The sequence below is a fragment of the Tursiops truncatus genome, chromosome 8 (genome assembly GCF_011762595.2).
Source record: "Tursiops truncatus isolate mTurTru1 chromosome 8, mTurTru1.mat.Y, whole genome shotgun sequence".
NCBI classification, from domain to species: domain Eukaryota; kingdom Metazoa; phylum Chordata; class Mammalia; order Artiodactyla; family Delphinidae; genus Tursiops; species Tursiops truncatus.
The window spans coordinates 59,403,844-59,425,820 of NC_047041.1; the positions used below are offsets into that span (position 1 = coordinate 59,403,844).

At 41.0% G+C, this 21,977-nt stretch overlaps 2 protein-coding genes and 1 pseudogene across 6 annotated transcripts in view; 2 read left to right on the forward strand and 1 right to left on the reverse strand.

Annotated features, from left to right (window-relative positions):
- The window catches only part of RRM1 (ribonucleotide reductase catalytic subunit M1), a 34,840-nt gene extending 29,705 nt beyond the window's left edge, over positions 1-5,135 (forward strand). Inside the window, exons 16-19 of one of the 2 annotated variants that reach the window (XM_019939515.3) lie at positions 1,082-1,217; positions 2,053-2,148; positions 3,265-3,453; positions 4,489-5,135. In XM_019939515.3, the coding sequence (XP_019795074.1) occupies positions 1,082-1,217; positions 2,053-2,148; positions 3,265-3,453; positions 4,489-4,674 (607 nt within the window). In that variant the 3' untranslated portion in view covers positions 4,675-5,135. The other variant, XM_073808550.1, reaches the window with a different exon arrangement.
- A 2,378-nt stretch (positions 5,136-7,513) lies between these two features.
- Positions 7,514-21,977, forward strand: part of LOC109550625 (RNA polymerase II subunit A C-terminal domain phosphatase SSU72 like protein 3-like) — a 55,837-nt gene continuing 41,373 nt past the window's right edge. Inside the window, exons 1-5 of one of the 4 annotated variants that reach the window (XM_073808554.1) lie at positions 7,529-8,252; positions 10,028-10,143; positions 11,006-13,206; positions 16,153-16,228; positions 16,488-17,362. The gene's annotated coding sequence lies outside the window, so the exon portion shown is untranslated. Of the gene's footprint in view, positions 8,253-10,027; positions 10,144-11,005; positions 15,244-16,152; positions 17,363-21,977 lie in introns of all 4 variants that reach the window. The other 3 variants (XM_073808555.1, XM_073808553.1, XM_073808552.1) reach the window with 3 other exon arrangements.
- LOC141279432 (olfactory receptor 52E8-like) lies at positions 9,895-11,697 on the reverse strand (annotated as a pseudogene).

Below are 21,977 nucleotides of genomic sequence, written 5' to 3' on the forward strand. Positions count from 1 at the left end.
TCCTTGAGAAACTTAAAACTAAGTAAGGTAAGACATGTAACACAAATATACGTAAAGGTACAGGTCACAGAAAATATTTGCAATGCAAATATTTGTATTTGACAGTTGTATTTAGTGTTGTCTGCCTGGTTAGGAAAGATGTTGTAGAGTAAGTATCTCTTAGGCTGAGCTTTGAAGGATGTGCTTAGGACAGTTTGAAGATTTCTCAGAGTTCAGATACTATATATTTATTTATTTATTATTTATTTATTTTTTTGCGGTACGCAGACCTCTCACTGTTGTGGCCTCTCCCATTGCGGAGCACAGGCTCCGGATGCGCAGGCTCAGCGGCCATAGCTCACGGGCCCCACCGCTCCGCGGCATGTGGGATCTTCCCGGACCAGGGCACGAACCCGTGTCCCCTGCATCGGCAGGCGGACTCTCAACCACTGCGCCACCAGGGAAGCCCTAGATACTATATTTTTATGCACTCTCTTTGACACTGAATAGAGTCAAAAAATGTTAGCGTTCTTCTCGGAAATTTAATTAAAGAGGTGATAGAGGAAGTCAGGAATATACTTGGAGCATAATTTTTTCTATTCATTATCCTGTTCAGGATAAATGGAGAATTGTGGGGATAGAGGTCTGGTTCTGACCACTTTCACATCATTATGTTTCCTTAAAGGGCCTAGCACAGTGATCACATAGGCACTTAGAAAAGAGTAAGGGTTGAATGAGTGTACCCTGATACAGGTGGGGACTCTCCAATAACCATGTGAGTGTTTTCTTGGGCAAGATAGTGTATCAAGTGCTGTGATTCCTAACTTGATAAGGAATCACAGCATGGCATGATAAGGTTTACCAGCAGTAAAAATGGTGCTGATTCTGTTTAGGAATTAGGCATTTAGGAGAGGGCCAAGTTATACCACCCATACTGTGGAGTTGCATCCCTTTAGGGGTTAAATGCAAAAGTCAACATGTGAGTCTAATGGATGTTTGGTATTACTTGCAGCAACTGCATTTACTACAATGACTTAAAGTAGCTGTCTTCCTGACAGATTGTAGCTTCAGGACCAGCACCTAATAATCTCCTTTTCTTTAGGTATGGTATAAGAAACAGTTTACTCATTGCCCCGATGCCTACTGCTTCAACTGCTCAGATATTGGGAAATAATGAGTCAATTGAACCTTATACCAGTAACATCTATACTCGCAGAGTCTTGTCAGGAGAATTTCAGGTGAGAAGATCACAACCAGACCTACAGGAAAATCTTTTAGAAGCCTGATGTTGGGAGTAAATGCTACTCATATTTAGTATATGCCCCTTTATTTTAGTGTCGGTGCAAAGTTTTGATAAAGTGAGTTATCATCTCTAATATTGTTTATGTTATTTCAGCATATAATAGACATTTAATAAATATCTGTCAAAAGAATGAAGGATTGAGGGTTGAGTATGAAAGCAACTTGATATTAGAGTTCACATGATGTTTAACCATTTTGTAATCATAGTGACATATACTATAACCTCATATGCTTAAGTTGATGATACTCAAGGTGTATAGAAGTATCTTTTAAGATAGTGGTTCTCAGCCTTGGTTACAAATTAGAATTTCTGATGGGCAGGACCAGTGTTTTTTTTAAGGTTCCCAGGTAATTCTCATTTGCAGGTTGAGAACCACTAATTTAAAAGATACTTATTTGTGAATTTGCAGATACTCTGAAATAAATTTCTGTAAGGTTTGGCGTGGGTACGTTTCTAATTTTCTTAAGTATTTATTATGTCCTTACTTAAAAAGAAAAAAGAATCATTCTACATACCCAGCTTAGGCAGCATTAGCTCTTTTCACTTTTGCAAATACCATGTGTTATGTTTTGAATAACAGATATAAAGATTTTAGAGGAATATAGCTTTCATGTAGTGGGATAGGTCTCTCAGTTTTATAAAAAATAGAATTTACCAAGCAATCTAATGTTCTTCATTGATCTTATTTACTTTAAGCTCCAAGTCTGTGATCCTGTTTAGGCCCTGTCTTTGTTGTTTATTCCTTCACATCTTTCCCCTTTCCGTTTCAGATTGTAAATCCTCACTTACTGAAAGATCTTACTGAGCGGGGCTTGTGGAATGAAGAGATGAAAAATCAGATTATTGCATGCAATGGCTCCATCCAGGTACAAAATTTAAAAAAAAAAAGTGTTCTCTTCAGGAGCTAAGTTGGTAGTTACATTGGTAACTTCTCACTTATCCCAGGCAATGCAGAGAAAGAATGGCTATTCCCTGTGGTCATATAGGCTTATGTAGCTCTGTTCAACTCTGCATTGCTGTGCTAGGATTAAGTGCATCTTCACATAGCTAGGCCTTACCCTCTTGTTTGTGCAGCAGTATAAAGTAGTGGTTCCCAACTTCTCTGCACATTAGAATACATTGAAGAGCTTTTAAAATCCTGAAGCTTAGGTTGTACCCCATACAAATTAAATGTCTGGGAGTGAGAGCCAGGCATCAGTATTTTTTAAAGACTCCCTAGATAATTGCCAAGTGAGTCAGAGTTGGGGGACCAGTGATATAAAGCCTGAAATTAGAGTCAAACTTAATTAAAAAGTATGATGGAGAATTGAAGACTGATAGTCCAAAAGACAGAGCCAGAAATAGTGTTTAACAGTGAAATATTTGCAACTGAGAATCAAGAAGCATTTATTTATTTGTAAATAGAGGCCTCTGGCTAAATATTTGTCTGCTTGGCAACACAGATAAAGATTCTTGTAACATTTCTATATTTGCTGATGGAAGCTGTAGCATTAGCCAGTCTGTGTTTTGATGCAAGCTAACCCTAGACCTAAGAAATAGGAAAACCTTTTTCTGTTGACTCCAAATGGAGTTTGTGAAGTCCTAGCTTATTAAAAGGGTTTTGCCTCATTGCTTCCTTGTGTCATGTCCCTGTGAGTTACAGCCCTGAGTATTTGTATTTTCTGCAAAAGTCAAGGGTCATTTATTGTTGCTTAGCTCTGACTTTTCAGTGAATGTTTTGGCCATTAACCAGTTAAAGATGAGTCTTAAATAACTACCACCAGACTGATATTTTGTTGTTTAGATGGGGTTTTGTTTGACTTCATAAGCCAGAAGTGAGTAGTCTTAGGAAACTTGATAAGGATCATACTGTATTAAATGGAATGGTAGCATCAGATCTGGCTGGAAGTAGAACCAAGGCCAGACCCTGGGGGTCACCATTCTGTTAATCATACTGCTTTCTTCAACCAGAGTGCAATAAACATTTGATTTCCCTTCTTCAGAGCATACCAGAAATTCCTGAGGACCTGAAGCAACTTTATAAGACTGTGTGGGAAATCTCTCAGAAAACCATACTCAAGATGGCAGCTGAGAGAGGAGCTTTCATTGATCAAAGCCAGTCTTTGAACATACATATTGCTGAGCCTAACTATGGCAAACTCACTAGTATGCACTTCTACGGCTGGAAACAGGTTAGTGGAGGAAGTCAACCAGTTTGGGATATTTTAGAATTGGAACAGAGTTCTATATTCTAGCTACATACTAAGTATTGCCACCTGGAAGTTCTTTCACTTTAAGTCCAGTATATTAGAACCAACCCATGGGTTTTATACCAGATTAAGCTCTCACTTCGAATTTTCTTATTTCTTTTAGGATTATTTTATTCTAAGCTTGAAACCTTGGAGTTACCTATGATCCTTCCTTTACTTTCCATGCAGTCATTCACCATGTAGTGTCAGTTGTTCCTTTGTACTATTTCTTGAATGTCTTACTTTCTATTCCACTGTTGTTATTTTTAACTTCTTAACTGATCTCTTTTCTTCTGGTATCTCTACTCTAGGCCATCTTGTGTACTGCTACCATTCCTAAAATAAAACTTCACACATGTCAACCCACTGTTCAAAAATATCCATTGTTTCCCCACTTTATCTACAGGATAAAAGCCAATCACTTAGCTAGTCATTGCCAACTGTAAAGGCCTGTGAGTCTATAATGTATTCTTATTCCCTAGCAATATTCTAGGTGTTTATATAGAATTATGAATTTATTTTTCTATTTAACAAACTTTTATTGAACTTATACTATGTTCCAGGACTGGGGATACTGAATAGAGAATGGTGATTCTTATCCTTGAATTAGTCATAATCTGTTCTTATACAGAGATACAGTCTAGACCTCTAAATAGTTATAATTTAAGGCAGACATGTTTTCTTAGGCACACTTGGAAGTCATACACATAAAAACAAACAAACAAAAAGACTAGAGAACAAAAATATTTGACATTTTCAAAGAGATAAGCTTGTTTTAGGGGTGAAAAGGACAGAGTATACTGTTTGACCATCTCTTTCTCTCTTTAAGCATTTTTGAGAGGGCTTCCTAGAGGAGATATAATTCTAAGTTTAGAAAGCAATTTGACCTGGTTTATGGAAATGTATTTTAAACATTGGTCTTGAATATCTAGTGTTCTCACAGCTTCTCCTAATTAGTTGTATTTACTTCCCTTTTAGGGTTTGAAGACTGGGATGTATTATTTAAGGACAAGACCAGCAGCTAATCCGATCCAGTTCACTCTAAATAAAGAAAAGCTGAAAGATAAGGAAAAGGTATCAAAAGAAGAAGAGAAGGAGAGGAACACAGCAGCCATGGTGTGCTCTTTGGAAAATAGAGATGAATGTCTGATGTGTGGATCCTGAGGAAAGGCTTAGAAGAGACCAGCCCTTCTTTAATAGCCAAACTACTTCTTGAGCATAGATAGGTATAGTAGGTTTGCTTGAAGTGATAAGGTTTTGCTGGACGTTATTGCAGCAAAAGAATCAATTGATTTAAAGTCAATTTAAATCAATTTAAATCAATTGATTTAAAGTCAATTTATATAAACGTGAAAGTAATGATTTTTTAAAATTGATATATTGGGAATCAAAGTAGATGTTTTAGGAATGCAAAAGAAGTCATCTTGCAAATAGGGAGTGATTAAGTAGGGTTTCATCACCCATCTGGTACCCCTTTTCTGGTGACTTCAGTTTTGGTAAGGAGACTTTGACTGGTGTGTCCATAGAAGCAAAACTGAGTCATAACACGTGAGAAGTGCTGACAGAACCTTTATCTGGATAAGGTCCTAATAGGTCATTCTGAAATAAAGATAAACATTTCTAAATGATTGTGTGAGACTAATTTTGTCATTTATCTTCATACAAAGGTCCACTTTGATAAAGGATTTTTTGTTATTTGAGGGTTCAGGGAAGAAATTTTAAGACAAATTACTTAGACACCATATAGAATTCTGATTTTAATATATGCCTTTTTCTTCTTTTTAAAAAAATTGTGGTAAAATATACATAACATAAATGTTACCATTTTACCCATTTTAAAGCATACAATTTAGTGGCATTAAGTACATGTACAATGTACAACCATCACCACTATCTATTTTCAGAACTCTTTCATCATCCCAAACAGAAAGTCTATACATAAAACAATAATTCCCCATTCCCTTCTTCCATTATTCCCTGGTAACCTCTATTCTACTTTCTGACTCTGAATTTGCTTATTCTAGGTATCTCAAATAAAAGGGATCATACAATATGTGTCCTTTTATGTCTGGCTTATTTCACTTAGCATAATGTTTTCAAGGTTCATTTATGTATTGTGTCAGAATTTCATTCCTTTTTTAAGGCTGAGTAATATCTCATTTTATATATATATATATATAGACATTTGGGTTATTTCCACCTTTTGGCTGTTGTGAATAATGCTGCTGTGGACATTGATGCACAAGTATCTGTTTGAATTCCTGCTTTCTGTTCTTTTGGGTGTGTACCTAGAAGTGGAATTATTGGACTAGATGGTAATCTTATATTTAACTTTTTGAGGAATTGCCGAACTGTTTTCTACAGCAAGTGCACCATTTTACATTTCTACCAACAGTACACGAGAGTTCCAGTTATTCCACATCTTTGCCAATACTTGTTAATTTTTTGTATTTTTTATAATAACCATCCTAATGGCTTTTGACAGTTTGATTATAATGTGTCTTGGTGTGGGTCTCTGAATTTAGCCTAATTGGGGTTTGTTGAGCTGCTTGGATTGATATATTCACATCTTTTGTTAAATTTGGGAAGTTTTCAGCCATTATTTCTTCAGGTAATCTTTTTTGCCCCTTTCCCTCTTTTCCTTCTGGAGTTCCAATGTTGCATCTATTGGTCCACTTAGCAATGTCCCAACAGGTCCCTTAGGCTTAGTTCACTTTTCTTCATCCTACTTCAGCTCCTTAGACTCAGTAGTTTCAATTGCCTTATCGTCAAGTTCATTTATTCTTTCTTCTTCTTGCTCAGCTTTGCTGTTGAGTCCCTCTAGTGAAATTTTCATTTCAGTTATTGCTCTTTCCAGCTCTAGACTTCCTGTTTGGTTCCTTTTAATTGTTTCTACATCTTTGTTGATAGTCTGATTTTGTTAATACATTGTTTTCCTGATTTCCTTTACCTGTTTTCCTTTAGCTCTTCAATCATATTTAAGACAGTTGTTTTAATGTCTGTCTAGAAAGTCTGACGGCTGGGCTTCCTCAGGGGTGGTTTCTGTCAGTTTATCTTTTTCCTTTGAATGGTCTATGTTTACCTGTTTCTTTATAATGCCTGTGATTTTTTTTTTTGTTGAACTATTCTGAGACTAAACTTTTTGCAGTGAAGTCTCTTCTGCAGAGTATGTTCAGTTAATGTTTTGACAGCTTTCCTTGGTCTTTGCAGATTGACTCTGTGCTAGGACACTCCCATACTTGGTTAGGCTTGCTGTAAGCCTAGGCAATGTCATGGTTAATTTTATTTGCCAACTGGCTAGGCCATGGTATCCAGATATTTGATCAAACACTAGATAGAGCTGTGAAGGTATTGTTTTTAGATGAAATTAGCATTTGAATTCGTAGACTTTGAGTAAATCAGATTATCCTCCATAATGCGGGTGACCTCATCCAATCAGTTGAAGTCCTTAAGAGGAAAAATGCTGAGGTCCTCTGAGAAAGGACTTCTGCCTACAGACTGCCGTTGGACATGACCTGCAGTATCAGCTGTTCTCTGGGTTTCCATCCTGGAAGCCTACTCTGCCAGTTTGGGATTTGCCAGTTCCACAATTGTGAGCCCATTACTTACTTACTTACTTACTTACTTAACTTATTTATTTATTTATTTATTGCTGCATTGGGTCTTCGTTGCTGCACACAGCCTTTCTCTAGTTGTGGTGAGTGGAGGCTACTCTTCATTGTAGTGCACGGGCTTCTCATTGCTGTGGCTTCTCTTGTTGCGGAGCATGGGCTCTAGTTGTGTGGGCTTCAGTAGTTGCAGCACACAGGCTCAGTAGTTGTGGTTCGCAGGCTGTAGAGCGCAGGCTGGGTAGTTGTAGCACACGGGCTTAGTTGCTCCATGGCATGTGGGATCTTCCTGGACCGGGGCTTGGACCTGTGTCCCCTGCATTGGCAGGTGGATTCTTAACAACTGCACCACCAGGGAAGTCCCCCGTATTACTTTATGTGTGTGTGTGTGTGTGTATAGAGAGAGAGAGAGAGAGAGAGAGATGTATATGGTTGACCCTTGAACAACATGAATTTGAACTGCATGGGTCCACTTACACTTGGATTTTTTCAATAAGTACTACAATACTACACAGTCTGTGGTTGGTTGAATCTGTGGATGTGGACCCGTGGATATAGACACTGTATGGAACTTGAACATCCGTGGATTTTTGTATCCTCTGTGTGTCCTGGAACTAATCCCTGCATTGTTCAAGGGTCAACTGAATATATAGATAAGATTTTGTGTGTGTGTGTGTGTGTGTGTGTGTGTGTGTGTGTGTGTATATACACACCTTATTGGTTCTGTTTCTCTGGAGAACGAGAACACTGACTAATATAGGTTCTGGTACTGGAAATGGTTCTAGAGGAATGGAATCCTAAGGATGAGTTTTCTGGGTTGGTTCTCTAATTTGATGAGATTTAAGCATGACTTTTCAGTAGTAAAGAGAGCTCTGATAGTCCCTGGTGGTGATGTGGCAATAGAGACATGCAGAATACCATCACTGGATACTCCTAATCAAACAGAGAGGCAAGGGTCTGGGTGACCATGTATGTGTTCTGCCTCAGGGGTGTATCAGTTATCAACTCTCTAGCCCAGTGTCATAATTTAGTTCATCTTGATCACTTTTCCTTTCCACAGTACATCACAGTGCTCCATTACGTTGAGATGCGGATTGGACCTAGCAGGAAATGGCAGCTACTCTAGACTTACTGGTAAGACGTTTGTGTGTCAGAGAATGAGAAATAAATCAAACAAAAATTCAGGGACCTTCTACCTCAGTGAAATTTCTTGGGGTCCAATGATATAAGGCATGTTGGGATATTCCTTCTATGATGAGGGATAAATTCTTCTATCTGGCTCCTCTTACAACCAAAAGAAAGGTATAAGGGCTAGTGGGCCTCTTTGGATTTTCGAGGCGACATGGCAACGTATTCCTCTTTTGGATGTGCTACTCTGGCCCATTTACCATGTGACCCTAAAAGCTACTAGTTTTGAGGGGGCCCAGGACAAAGAACAAACCTGGCTCTGCAACAGGTCCAGTCTGCCAGGCAAGCTGCTCAAGTATCAGTGGCAGATAGGGATGCTGTTGGAAGCCTTTGGCAGGCCCTGCCATCCTCTCTTGATAAATACTTACCTTGTGAGAGACAGCTTTCGGCTGCTACTGGGACTTGAAGACTGCCTAACCAAAGACCACGAAGTTACCATGCAACCTGAGCTGCCTGTCATGAACTGGGTGTTGTCTGACCCCCTAAGCCTAAAGTTGGGCATGCATAGCAGCATTCCATCATCAAATGGAAGTGGTATATACAAGATTGGGCTCAAGCAGGCCCTGAAAGCACAAGTGATCTACTGAAGAACTGGCCCAAATGCCCATGGTTCTCGCTCCTGCTACACCTTCTCTCTCCCAGCCTGCACCCATGGCCTCATGGGACATTCCATATGATCAAGTGATAGAGGAAGAGAAAACTTGGGTGGTTTACAGAAGGTCCTGCACAGTATGGGACACCATAGCCTCTTTCTGGGACATCCCTAAAGGATAGATACTCCATTCTATAGATGACAGCTATGGAGGTCTTTCAAGCAGGAGTGACTTAGATAAATCACACTGGCTACCATGGGAAAGAGTGGCATGACCTCTGGGTTTGGGTCAAGCTCAAGTACAGATAAGGGCCTAGTCTGGTCTTTGGATGAATTTGGGTCCCAAGGAGAAGACCTGGCTTGGGTGTCTGTCAGACTGGAGGGCTCCCTGGCTGGACTTGACCTGTTTGGGCTAGACTGGACCCCTGGGGTAGGCCTGACCTGTGTGCCTGGGGATATCAGACTGGGAATATCAGGCAGAGCCTCACCTGTGTTTGGAACTGATTGGACTCTAGAACCTAACTCGTGTGTTTGCATTAGACTGATGGCATCAAAACTGACCTGTATATTCGGTGAGACCGGGCTTCATGTCAAGTCTTACTATGTATCTGGGAGAGACTGGGCACCAGGGAAGAGCCTGGCCTGTTTATTTGTTTCAGACTGGGTGTTCAGGGCAAGTCGTGGTCTGTGCAACTTGCTCTATACAACTTCCAGTGGAGCTCCATATATCCAGACGTTAACTGGGGGGCTTTCTCAGGAGTCAGGGAGAAGAGGACAGAGAAACTAAACTAACAAGGATAAATAGGGAAAAGCAATTTTTTCATTGGAGTGAAAACAGAGCATTCTAAGAATTCAAAAAGGAATAGTTTACCAACAATGAACCTGCTGTTGAGTCCTCCATAATCTCAGGAAATTGCAGCCTGTCCCTCAGTACTGCCTGCTTATCTCTTGTTCCCAGAGGTCACAGCCCCAATTTCCCAAGTTGATGAAGTTCTCTCACCCTGGCAGTTTCTCCTTCACTCTCATATTCTGCAGCCTCTCTGGCTTCTCCCTAACCTCCTGGGCTAATTCCTTTCCACAGAGCATCTTTTCTACATGTTGCCTGATCTCTCTGATCCTTACCCCCTAGATGACAGGATTCAAGGCTCCTGGGAGCAGCAGATAGATGGCACTGAGCAGGTTCTGGACGTTCCAAGACACAGCCTTGGCTACTCGGAAAGCGATGGAAGTGGAGAGACTAGAGAGGTAGATGGTGAGGATGACCAATGGGAGTGGGAGCCACACGTGTGCAGGGCCTTGGTTCGGGCTCCCCCAGGAGATATCCAGAAGACAGCATAGATGATGCGGGTGTAGGAGGTCCCCAGCAGGGCTAGATCAAAGGTCACAGTGACCAACCGCACGGCCAGCCCCAACTTGTTGTTGAAGGTCAAGTCTCCACAAGCTATGCTCAGCAGTGCGATGTACTCACAGGTACAGTGTCAGATCACTGCTGTCTGGCAGAATCAAGCTCTTGAGGTTAGCACTACCAAGGACACTGCCACTCCCAGGCTCCATGTCAGGGCAAAAAAGGCCAGCACGCCTAGCAGACGGGAGGTCATCAGGTCACTATAACAGTGTGGGTGGCACATGGCCACCAAGCAGTCTAGGGCCATGGCCAGCAGGAGGTTGTAGTCCAGAAGGAGAGTGAAGTAGATGAAAAACATCTGGGCCAGGCAGCCATGCAGTGATATGGGGTTAACATAATGCACAAAGCCCTCCAGCATTTTGGGTATCACCGCTGTAGCAGTACAAATGTTGACAGCCAGGAGCAGGGCAATGAGCATGTACATGGGCTGATGCAGGCTCTGCTGGGCCGCCACCGTGTGGATGATGAGGGCATTGGCAGAGACGATGGTCACATAGGGAAAAGTAAGGGGCAGGACCAGGAGGGCCCTCCACCTTTGCAATCCAGAGAAGCCCCCCAGGAAGAAGTTGGTGTGGGAGATGTTGAAGGTGCTGCTATTTCCATCCTTACCCACTGGCTTTGGCCCTGAGCTGGCCCCAGGAGTGGGGGTCAGAGACTGTTAGAACAAAATGGTCAATGGAAGAAAACCTATTTTTATTTTAGGGCCTGCGTGGTTTGCGATGAAGATCCACCTCTTCGTGCACGTATGTCTACTCTTTTGGGGCACAGACAGGTACTATGTCAGGTGTCATGGGAGCAACAAAGATGAACAAGACGTTCCTTGTCCTTAGGGAGCTCTTGGCTTTTGTATGTGAAATGTAAACTTACAAGATGCTGTTTATCTGTGATACTCCAGGTATTTGATTGCTGAGTAAAAGATTAGGCAGAAAGTAGGTGTGGTATAGGAGAGAAAAAAGAGTGATGGGCCAGAGGCAATAGAAAGGATGAAGAAGATTCTTGATTAGGAGGAAAAAAGAATATATGAGGAATCTTTGGTCCAAGAAGCCTGGGAAGAACCAAGTGGGGCTTATTGGGAGAGAGGAACAAGTCAGGAATGATGGCCTCACTTTTGTGCCTGGGGTACACTGTGTGGCAAGGGGAGAGGAAAGTTGCTGAGGAGTACTTCTGTTCTTCCTGGACACAAACAACGGACCACAGAGACTTCTCCCTTCCTAAGATCCTCTAGACTGGATGTGGGGCCTCCTGCCTGGCCTTGTCATCAGTGTCATGAATGATGCTTGCATTCCTTTCAGAATGTGAGTTCCAGGAGAACAGGGGTAACAGCATACCTCTATTGTGTTCTCTGAAGCTCCAAGCACAGAGCCACCATAAACACACAGGAAGTGCTCGAGCATTGCTTGTCGGGTAAGGTGAATGAGGAACAGGTAAGAAGCTAAACAGTTAACTGGGTTCTGAGAGTAGTAATTTCAAAGCTTTGGCCAGGTTTTTGTATAATTAAGAGAGCAGATATTAAGATTAAAGATGTGTGATTCAGTACTGGGCAGATTCTTAGGGAGCACCATTTGGTGGTGGTAGGTGTGATGATTAGAGGAATTAACACTGATATGCATAAAAGTAGCTGACACCTGTTGGACATTTACCGTATGTTAGGCAGTGTTCTAAATGCTTTCATGTATTAACTTTTTTTAATCTTCTTAATTTTACTGAGGAAGAAAGTGAGGCACAGAGAGATTAAGTCTAGTTCAAGATCATACAGCTGGTAAGTGGCAGAGCTGGATTTGAACCCAGACAGACTCCAGAGTGCATGCTCTTAACTTCAGGATGACCAACTAGTCCTGGCTTGCTGGAGACTTACCTGGTGTTAGACCTGAACATCCGGTGTCCCAGGAAACCTTTCAGGCAAATGAGACAGTGGATCATTTTACTATAACTACTAATTACGTTGAAGATTAGAGAAGCCTTATGAATTGTGGAGCAGCTAGGAAGAAATATTCTTCTTTCTTATAGGTTTAAATGTATTGTCTCTGAAAATCAATGTTTACATTGGTGTTACTATAGCCACCCTCTGAATACTCAGAAGACTAAAGAGGAACCTCTCTAAGTTCACAGACAGACCTCAAAAGGAAGTGGATTTGGAATTCCAAAGCCCACCCTGGAATGTGTTTCTGGAACTCTTAGAGCATTATTTTAGTCAGAATAACTCAAATTTTGGGAAATGTACTTTCATTGTGGTTGGGCAAAGACCAGACAACACTTGTGTGGAGGTGGTAAAAATTCTTAGGGGACGTCTGTTGAAGACTTTCTGGGGAGGGGGTGGAATTCAGGAGCTGAGAGTGAGTGAGGTGAGAGGTGATCTGTGATGGAATAAAGGGGCATGGAGGAAAACGCAGCACGGAGGAGCAGTGGCCAAGAAGACATTTAGGGACCCCCGCTCCTTCCCAAACACCACAGGATGGTCATCCTTAAGGGGGAGAATAAGCTGGCATGGGCTGCCCACAAACGTCTTAACTTGGACAAGGTTGGTCTGTCTCTGTCACGTGAACTGTAATTTTCTCTCCTGTTCTGTATCTTAGGATTACTTAGGTAAACTCCTAAAGGAGCTTCTTTGACACTGGGCTCCAAAGCAGTCAGTAGAGGAAATGTAGAATAACAAGCTCCTCAAGGCAGGGCAGAAGGAATGAAAAAGACTGTAAAAGATGAGGAGATCAGTTTACTGGCTAATGAAGGTCTTAAGAGAGATGAATAGATGTTTCTAGAGACAGATCAATCAGACTTAAGAACTAAGTGGAAGTGGAGAGAGACAGAGGAATCAACAATAATTTCAAGGTTATTTTGCTTTTGTTTTTCAGCTATGATGACTGCTAAAACCTGAGGAAGGAGGAACAGTGTTGGAGTGTTGGGAGGTACACTTAATAAACCCATTTGGATGTTGTGAAAACTCACAAATGAAGAGATGTCCAGTCAACAACTGGAAATAAGGGTGGAGTGCTCAGATGAAGGATTAAAGCTGGATTTGGGGATTATAATGTTATTGAAGGCATGGGATAGAATCTTAAGGGGCCGACAGAGTAACATAACAGGTGTCAGTGAAGGAGACAGAAAAAGAGGGAAGAGGGGTGGAATGAGAACGAGGAGCAAATGGGATTCTGGAAACCAGAGAAGGAGATGTTCTGCTGCTCTGGAGGCTTCAAGGTAAAGAATTTACAGACTGGGCTTCCCTGGTGTTGCAGTGGTTGAGAGTCCGCCTGCCGATGCAGGGGACACGGGTTCGCGCCCCGGTCCGGGAGGATCCCACATGCCGCAGAGTGGCTGGGCCCGTGAGCCATGGCCGCTGAGCCTGCACACCTGGAGCCTGTGCTCCGCAACGGGAGAGGCCACAGCAGTGAGAGGGCCGCGTACCGAAAAAAAAAAAAGAATCTACAGACTAGTAGAGGCGAAAGACCAACACAACTAAGTCACCCTGCAAGGCTTAATGTTCTGAGTAGCAGAGGAGGGGGACAGATAGGAGGGCAGAGATAAAGTGGCCAGATGTCATGTGCTCTCTGCAGAAAGAGACACAGCTCCTCTACTGTAAAAGCACCACAGACAAGAGCTCCTTTAACTTCCCTGTCCCCACAAACTGGCTACTGTGCTCATCTTTCTCTCTTCCTTCTATTCCCAGTGAAAGAGATGTCTTTCCTCACTTTTGTCCTCATGATATCTTCCACTTCTCCCCTCTTACCCTCAGCATATGGAGTTCAAGTCTGTCATCCGTGAAAATAAACTCATCCTTAACTTCTTTCAGTCCTCAAGCTTCCAATCTTTCTCCTCACCATTAAAGCCAAGGCCCTGGACATGTCTTTATCATGCTATAATTGCTGGCTTGCTGATCTAGCTCCCCACTAGACTGAAAGTGTTGCTGGTGGGGAGACCATGTCTTACTCATCTGTCTCCCAGTGCCCGGCACAGAGCCCACGGCAGAGTATGTATGTGCTCAGTAAGTGTTGTGTTGAAGGAATACATGAATGCACCAAGGGATTTTAATAAACATTTTCATTTGCAGCTAACTTAGAGTAGCTCTTTGAAGTTGAATGAATGAATGAATGAATGAATGAAAAACTAACCCCATCAAGGCTAGGAGATTCTAAGTGATTTGCTTAGTCTCACCTAGCAAGAAGAGCCTGGCCTCAAATCTAGGTCTTCTTGGACTCTTCTGTCTACACCACCATTTTCTCCCTCACACCCCACACACAAGGCAACATCAGAGAGGCTCCAAGCAGTCTTAGTCTCAGCGACAATACTACAAGTTAGCATTTATTGAGTACTTACTACATGCCAGGCATGGTTCCAAGGGTTTTTCCATAGAGTATCTCTAATATTCACAGGAACCCTAAGGGACGAATACTATTTATTAACCCAGTTTACATATGAAAATACTGAGGCTTAAAGAAGATAACTAATTAAAGTGTCATAAGTGTTAAATGATAGCTGGGATATGAATGTAGATTTGTCAATGGTAAATGTGGAGTTCAATTCCAATCTCATGTTTACCACCTCAAATCCCCCATAAATCTCTTGTCTTTTCATCCCCAACCTCACCGTGGTAGCCTGTAGAGGACTCCCGTTGGGTCATAGCCTTCTGTGGCTTTGTTTTCACCTCTGAAAAGGTAAGGCCTGAGGTCAGTGCCCAGCTCCAAGGCACTTCTCTATGAGGCTGAGAGGAGGGATGGATAAGTAGCCCTGTGACTCCAGGGGATTTCCAGTGGAGTATGAGATACCCAGTGGGGAGGCATTTCCAGGGACTCAAAGGAGGAAACAATGAGAAACCCAGAAGAACTTAGGGAGGACCCCAGGGATAGAGGCTGGGTGGAGATGACAGTGTACTAACATTTTAATTTCTATGGCTCTTGTTTTTTCTCACAGAGCAGTCACATCTGCTGAGGGGTTTCCCTACTTTACAGGTGAGCCATTAGAGAGAGCAGGTCAGGGTTCAGGGCAGCTTCCATTTCAGGGGCACTAACAGGCAGAAGCTGGGGATGACCTGGGGCTCAGCTGATGGCGAGGGGCTCCTGCAATTTGGGGGTCACCCAAAGGCAGGAAAGGGCATTTGGGTGACAGTGAAAGCCCTGTGGTGGAGACAAGGACATGATTTAGGTGTGGTGTGTGTGTGCGCATGCGTGTGCCTGAGTGCCGGATCATGTATGCACACGCTGAGATTCATGAGGCATCTACTTCCCCATAATAGGCAGCTTAGGAGCTCGGGAAGGAGGTGACTTTGGTGTGGGTTGTATTGAGAACAGCCAGGACTCACAGAGACAGGGGCTGGCTCTTCCAGAGAGGCATTTGTTTGTCCTCTGGAATTTGAGAGCAGTAGGACTGAAAAACTTTTCCTCTTTTTCTGCCTTCTTTGGGTTCACTATGTTCATGATTTCATTTTATCTTCTTTGTTGGCTTATAAGCTGTGCCTCTTAGTGGTTGCTTTAGGATTTGTAGTACACATCTTTAACTTACCATAATCTACTTTTAAGTAATATTATGCCACTCCAACAAAGAGTATGAGATCCTTACAACAGGATTCTTCTGTTTCCCCCCTTCCATTGTTTGTGTTATTGTTGTCATAGGCTTTATTTATGCATAAATTATAAGCCCCACAATACATCTGTATATTTTTGGCTGTATACAGTCTATTGTATTCTAAGGAGATTTACAAAAATAAGGAAAAATTAATATTTGTTTGCAAAATTCATTCATGCTTTTATGTGGCTGTAGCTTACTTTATTGCTAGCATCCAGTGTATAAATGTACCATAATCTATTTACATATTCTATTGCTGAGGGACATTTATGTTGTTTCTGGTTTTCCACAATTAGGAATAATGCCAATATGAATATTCTTGTACATGTATTTTGATGCCCAAGTGCCTGAGGAGATTTCCGGGATCAAAGGGTATGCATATATATCTTTGATTTTACTAGAAAATGGCAAACTGTCTTCCAAAATGGTTGTACCAATCTGTAACCTCAGTAGTAGTGCATGAGAGTTTCCAGTGCCATCTGCTGAGAAATTGTTTGAATACATATACAAATCTACTATGTCTACACAATAGATGTTGTGAGGTTGTATAGTGCACAACCTGAACATCTGTATATGAGAGGCTGGAGATCAAATACCTTTTCTCTTTTTTTATTTCTTCTTTTTTTTTCAGTGGGAGCCAGAATAGACATAATACCTATACCCAAAAGCCTACATCCATAAGGACATTCTGAGGTCAACCAAGAGATGTGAGCTCTGAAGTTTCACCACTTTTTAAAAATCTTCTCCCATTCATGAGATTATAGTAGTGGCAGCCATTTTGTACCATTTTATACAATTTAGTCATGCCACCAGCCCCAGTCATAGTTGATAAACCATAAGCAAATGTTGGCCAAGCTAGTGTAATCAGAGACCTTTCTCCCAGAATGAGGAATAAAGAGATTAAATTTTTGTATCATGTAGGTGGTTATATGTAGGGCACGCAAAAATCCAGTTTTCAGAGAGAGAGAGAGATTGTAGAAAAAATAAATCACACTCTTAGAGGATAGATGAGCAAAGGAAAACAGAGAATCTTAGTCATTTTTATAGTTGTTTGTTCTTTCCAGAAATTGCTTCAGGTTAAGCTGCACTCCAATCTTTTGGTGACTTAGCACCTTCATTTTAGAATTCCCCAATTTGTGTTAGCACTGGTTTGCCTTGGTATGTACGTATTTGCAACTACTTAAATGTGAAATCCATAAAGGCAATGAGTTTTGTTGGTTTTGTTCACTATTATGCCTCTTAGCATCTAAAATAATTGTTGCACCTAGAACTCTCTCAGTAAGTAGCTGTTTTTTTTTTGTTTTTTTTGTTTTGCGGTACGCGGGCCTCTCACTGTTGTGGCCTCTCCCGTTGCGGAGCACAGGCTCCGGATGCGCAGGCTCAGCGGCCATGGCTCACGGGCCCAGCCACTCTGCGGCATGTGGATCTTCCCGGACCAGGGCACGAACCCGTGTCCCCTGCATCGGCAGGTGGACTCTCAACCACTGCGCCACCATGGAAGCCCCAGTAAGTAGCTGTTGAATGAGTGAATTGAAGAGCAACAACAAAAAAATGTCTACACAAGTCTCATAGAATTGTCCCTTATTTCAAGAGAGTTCTGGTTAGATTACAACAGGAATAAGAAAAAGAAAAGTACTTAGACTACAATAAAAGAGAAAAGTACAAGGTTCTGTGACCTCTAAGATAAAACAATTGACTCTTTTCAAGGTCTTAGCTAATCAGTGAGGGCTTCACTGATGTGGCATTTGGGATAAATATTGAAGGATGTCATAAGAATAAACAGTAGTGATTCAGGCTGGAGAAAATATGAAATTTAGAAAAGATTTAGATTAGGTTAGAATTTTCTAATCTGAAAATTAGAAAGAGGAAACAGAACATGAGGATTCCCAGAGGCGCAAAAAAAGATAATGAATATATTCCGGATGCTTAAAAATTACCTTATGATTGACAGAATTTATGTGGGAATCTAACTATGGGTGAGACTAGAGAGAACTGGGTAGAAGATCACATCACTAGGTCTTATAATCATAATTAGGAAGTTATCAATATTCACCGAAAAGCAATTGGGACCCACTGAAAATCATATCACTCTTCATAGTAACTCCTGATCTCCCCAAACTGTGATATGTTCATTTTCTGAACACTTGACCTCTTGCCTGCTTTTGAATGACAGATAAGTAAGTAGCTTACATTAAAAAGTTTTTAGTCCATTATTTTTCTAATGGTACATTGCTTTGTTGATTTATTTCTCTATGCTACTTATTTAAAAAAATACATTAACAAACAAACAAAAAACCCACACTCATTCTGACTTCAGAAGCCTGTGTTCATATCTGCTCTGCTGTGCTGCAATCTAACTGGCTAGTCCTACTTTCTACTTTCTACTGTTCTTTCCCATTAGGAGAAGGAATTAAATGCATTGGAAATAGCTGGAATATAGCAAATGATTAGCTCTTGTATTGATGGAGGCTGTAGAAGTACTTAATTTTCTAGGACACTGGCTTACTTTTATCCAGGTTCTATGGAAAATTCCAAGTCTAGCTGTGGACACGAAACAGTTCTTAGTCTACAAAAGTGATTTTCTTCCCAATCTAATGCAGTGTGATGTGACTTTAGTGCCATGGAAAATGATGACACCCATGGTATATAACGACCATGCCAATTTCAGCCAAATTATCTTGGTCCTTTTGCAGTTTCTCTGTGGAAACTCTAATTTAGCTGAAGAAATCAAGTTTCTTTAACTGAAATATTTTTGTTTTTTCTTTTTACATTTTTTAAAAACTCTGAAATACATTTAGTTTGTTTTAAATATGTGAGCTAGAGTGAGACATTTCATTCTGCTTTAAATCATAAATGACTAACATTTGAATTCTGAAATAGTATAGACAAATACCTTTTCATATGCTTATTTTCTGAAGTGACTGTCAAATCTTTTATCAATTTTACCTATTTATGAAATAAGTTATCTGTCTTCTTATTGATTTGTAGTTATTCTTTATAAATTCTGGATACTAGTTCTCTGTTGGTTAAATGTATTGTAAATATCTTCCCCAAATCTGTGGCATGCTTTTTCACTTACTTATGACATCTTTTGATTGAAGATATGTCTAGTACATAGGATACCTTTGTACAAATTACAAAAAGGCTCCGTTTACAAAAAGTGTGGTGTGGTAAGTGCAGTATGGGCTGAATTTCATCTTTCACTTGCTTTTGTCAGATGCCTTTGTGCAGATTACCTATATAATGTATTACATAAAAGTGGCAGGTCTGCTTTTGATTACCAAACATTCTGAATTTTAATGTAGTCAAATTTATATCATTTTTTCTTTCCTCTGTAAAAAAAGGTTAGTGCTTGTTGTGTCCTATTTAAAAAGACTTTCATTACCGCAATGTCGTGAAGATATATTCCTCTATTATCTTATAAAAGCTTTATGGTTTGGACTTTAACATTTAGATGTACCTTTCTTTAATATTTCCAATAAATAATGAAGTGTAATGTATACAGTTATTATGTCGTGTGCATAGCCTCTTGTGAGTTCTGATAATACAGAGCCCTCAGCATGATTTCAGCAAGTTCCTGTGGCTTAACATATCACTTTCACTTTGTCTTTGTTCTTATGTTTGCTGTTCTCTTAGGTTTCTGCGTGGCTTTTGTGATTTTGTAGCCATCACTGAGGGGGCTTAAAGGAGGGTCACACTATAGAGTCTGCACACTTTTGTCGTGTCCTAGATTGTCCTTTCTCTTTCTCATTTTCCTTCTCTCTAGGAGGTCAACATTTCCCTCATTTTTCCCGGAGAATAGTTCTACCCACTTTTACAAATGTTTAAAAAATTTTCAATTTTGAAATAATTTTAGAATTAAAAAATGTTGCAACAACAGTACAGAAAATTCCTGTGTACCCTTCACCCGGATTCGCCAATGTTAGCGTCTTCCATAACCGCAGTACGCTTATCAAAACCAGGAAACTAATGTCAATACAATACTGTTATCTAATTTACAGACATTATCCAAATTCTGCCAAATGTCCCACTAATGTCCCTTTTCTGATCTAGGATACAATCCAACATTGCATGTTTGCATTTAGTTTTCATATCTTCATATTCTCCTTTATTTAGAATAGTTCTTCAGTTTTTCCTTGTCTTTCATGATTTTAACACTTTTGAAAAGTACTGGACAGTTGTTTTGTAGAGCATACCTCATTTTGGGTCTGTTTCATGTTTCCTCTTGATTTAATTCAAGTTATATATATAGTTTTGCAAGAATACCACAAAAGTGGTATTGTGCCCTTCTCAGTACATCATTTCAGGAGATAGATGATACCACTTTGTGCCATTACTGGTGATGTTAACATCTATCATTTGTTTAAGAGAATACAGTTTTCTCCATTGCTTTCTGGCAGTATAAGAGAATCTAGATCATCTTCCATTTTCCGTACCCCAACACTGAATCAGCCATTTCCCCAGGCATCCTTGATTCCTTTTATTGGCACTATCCCCTCACTGTTAATACCTTCTACCTTCAAGCAACTGTCAATGTATTTTCTCTAACAAACAATGACTTTCCTATTAAAAGAATAATGTTTTCTTACTACCTTACTCTGATATCTTTAAAATACAGTTTCTACCCTTATAGAACACACTGTTAAGCAGTTAAAAAGACATTTATCCAACATACATTACTATAGTGGGATATGGGAAAAAGGCAAATATTTATTGTAGACATAATATGTAGAAACCATTGTTTAGTCATTTTGTCAATTATCTCTTATCACAAAATTGCTGTGTAACGAGCAGTCACAGAAAAATCAATGACACGTACTTACTGTAAGCATTTATTGTTCGCACACTTGGGGCGGTCAGCTAGGTGGCTGGGCTAACTCACGTGTTGGCTGGCTATAAGCTTATCTAGGTTAGCATTGGGTGGGATGGTTGGGGCAACTCAGCTATGCATCTTCTGTTCCTCCAGCAGGCTAGCCCAAGCACGCTCTCACAGTCACGGCAGAGATGCAAGAACATAAGTAGAAATACTATAGAAGAAAAACCAGAGTTGGATAGTAGTTAAAGAGGTAAAAACAGATTTTATTCAAAACTATGTCAATAGCAGAAGAGAGACCTCAGTATAGAACCAGGCTCAATTACAAACACGACATGGTCAAGTGGGAATTTATAGACAAGAAGCAGGAGGGGGGTCAATGGATGGAGAATTACTAAGAAGAAACAATAAGGGTCAGGGGATTTGGGCTAAAGGGACCTACCAGGATTCTTTGCTCAAGGACAGGCCAGGTGATCAGACATTACCTGAGGGATGGTAGAGGCTGAGGAACTGGATTTTTGATATTGAGGGTGAAGGATTCTAGTTAAACTGACTTTTGATATTGAGGGTGAAGGATTCTAGTTAAACTGACTTAGCAGGGTTCTTGCTGAGACTGGATTTTACAAGGAAGTGCACAGATGGGCCTAGGAGAAGGTTCAGGAGCCTGACCAGAGTTTGGTCAAGCAAAGATTCTTTGTCAATACCCAGGCACTTTTTTGAGTCTTTGCTTGTATCAGCTTTGCTAACATCCCCTTGGCCAAGGAAAATCCCATGGCTTAACTCAGAATCAGAGTTTCCTCTCTGCTTTTCTTGCCTTAGTCCTCTGATTAGTCTCAGGCCAACGCCACATATTTTATTTTATTTTATTGTTTTTGCGGTACGCGGGCCTCTCACTGCTGTGGCCTCTCCCATTGCAGAGCACAGGCTCCGGACGCGCAGGCTCAGCGGCCATGGCTCACGGGCCCAGCTGCTCTGCGGCATGTGGGATCTTCCCGGACCGGGGCACGAACCTGTGTCCCCTGCATCGGCAGGCGGACTCTCAACCACTGCGCCACCAGGGAAGCCCGTAACGCCACATATTTTAGATTTTTGTTATACAGCACCCTACTCCTGCTACCACTATATGTTTCACTTGTCTATTGCGACAAAATTGCCATGGAACAAACTACTGCGAACCGTCAGTGGGACACAGACATCAGCAAGAATTTATTGCTCCCATCTTGTTGGTTGACCAGCCTGCTCTGTTGATTTTGACTGGGCTTGCTCACATTATGGCTACTGGCTGCCCTTGGCTGGGATAACTGGGGT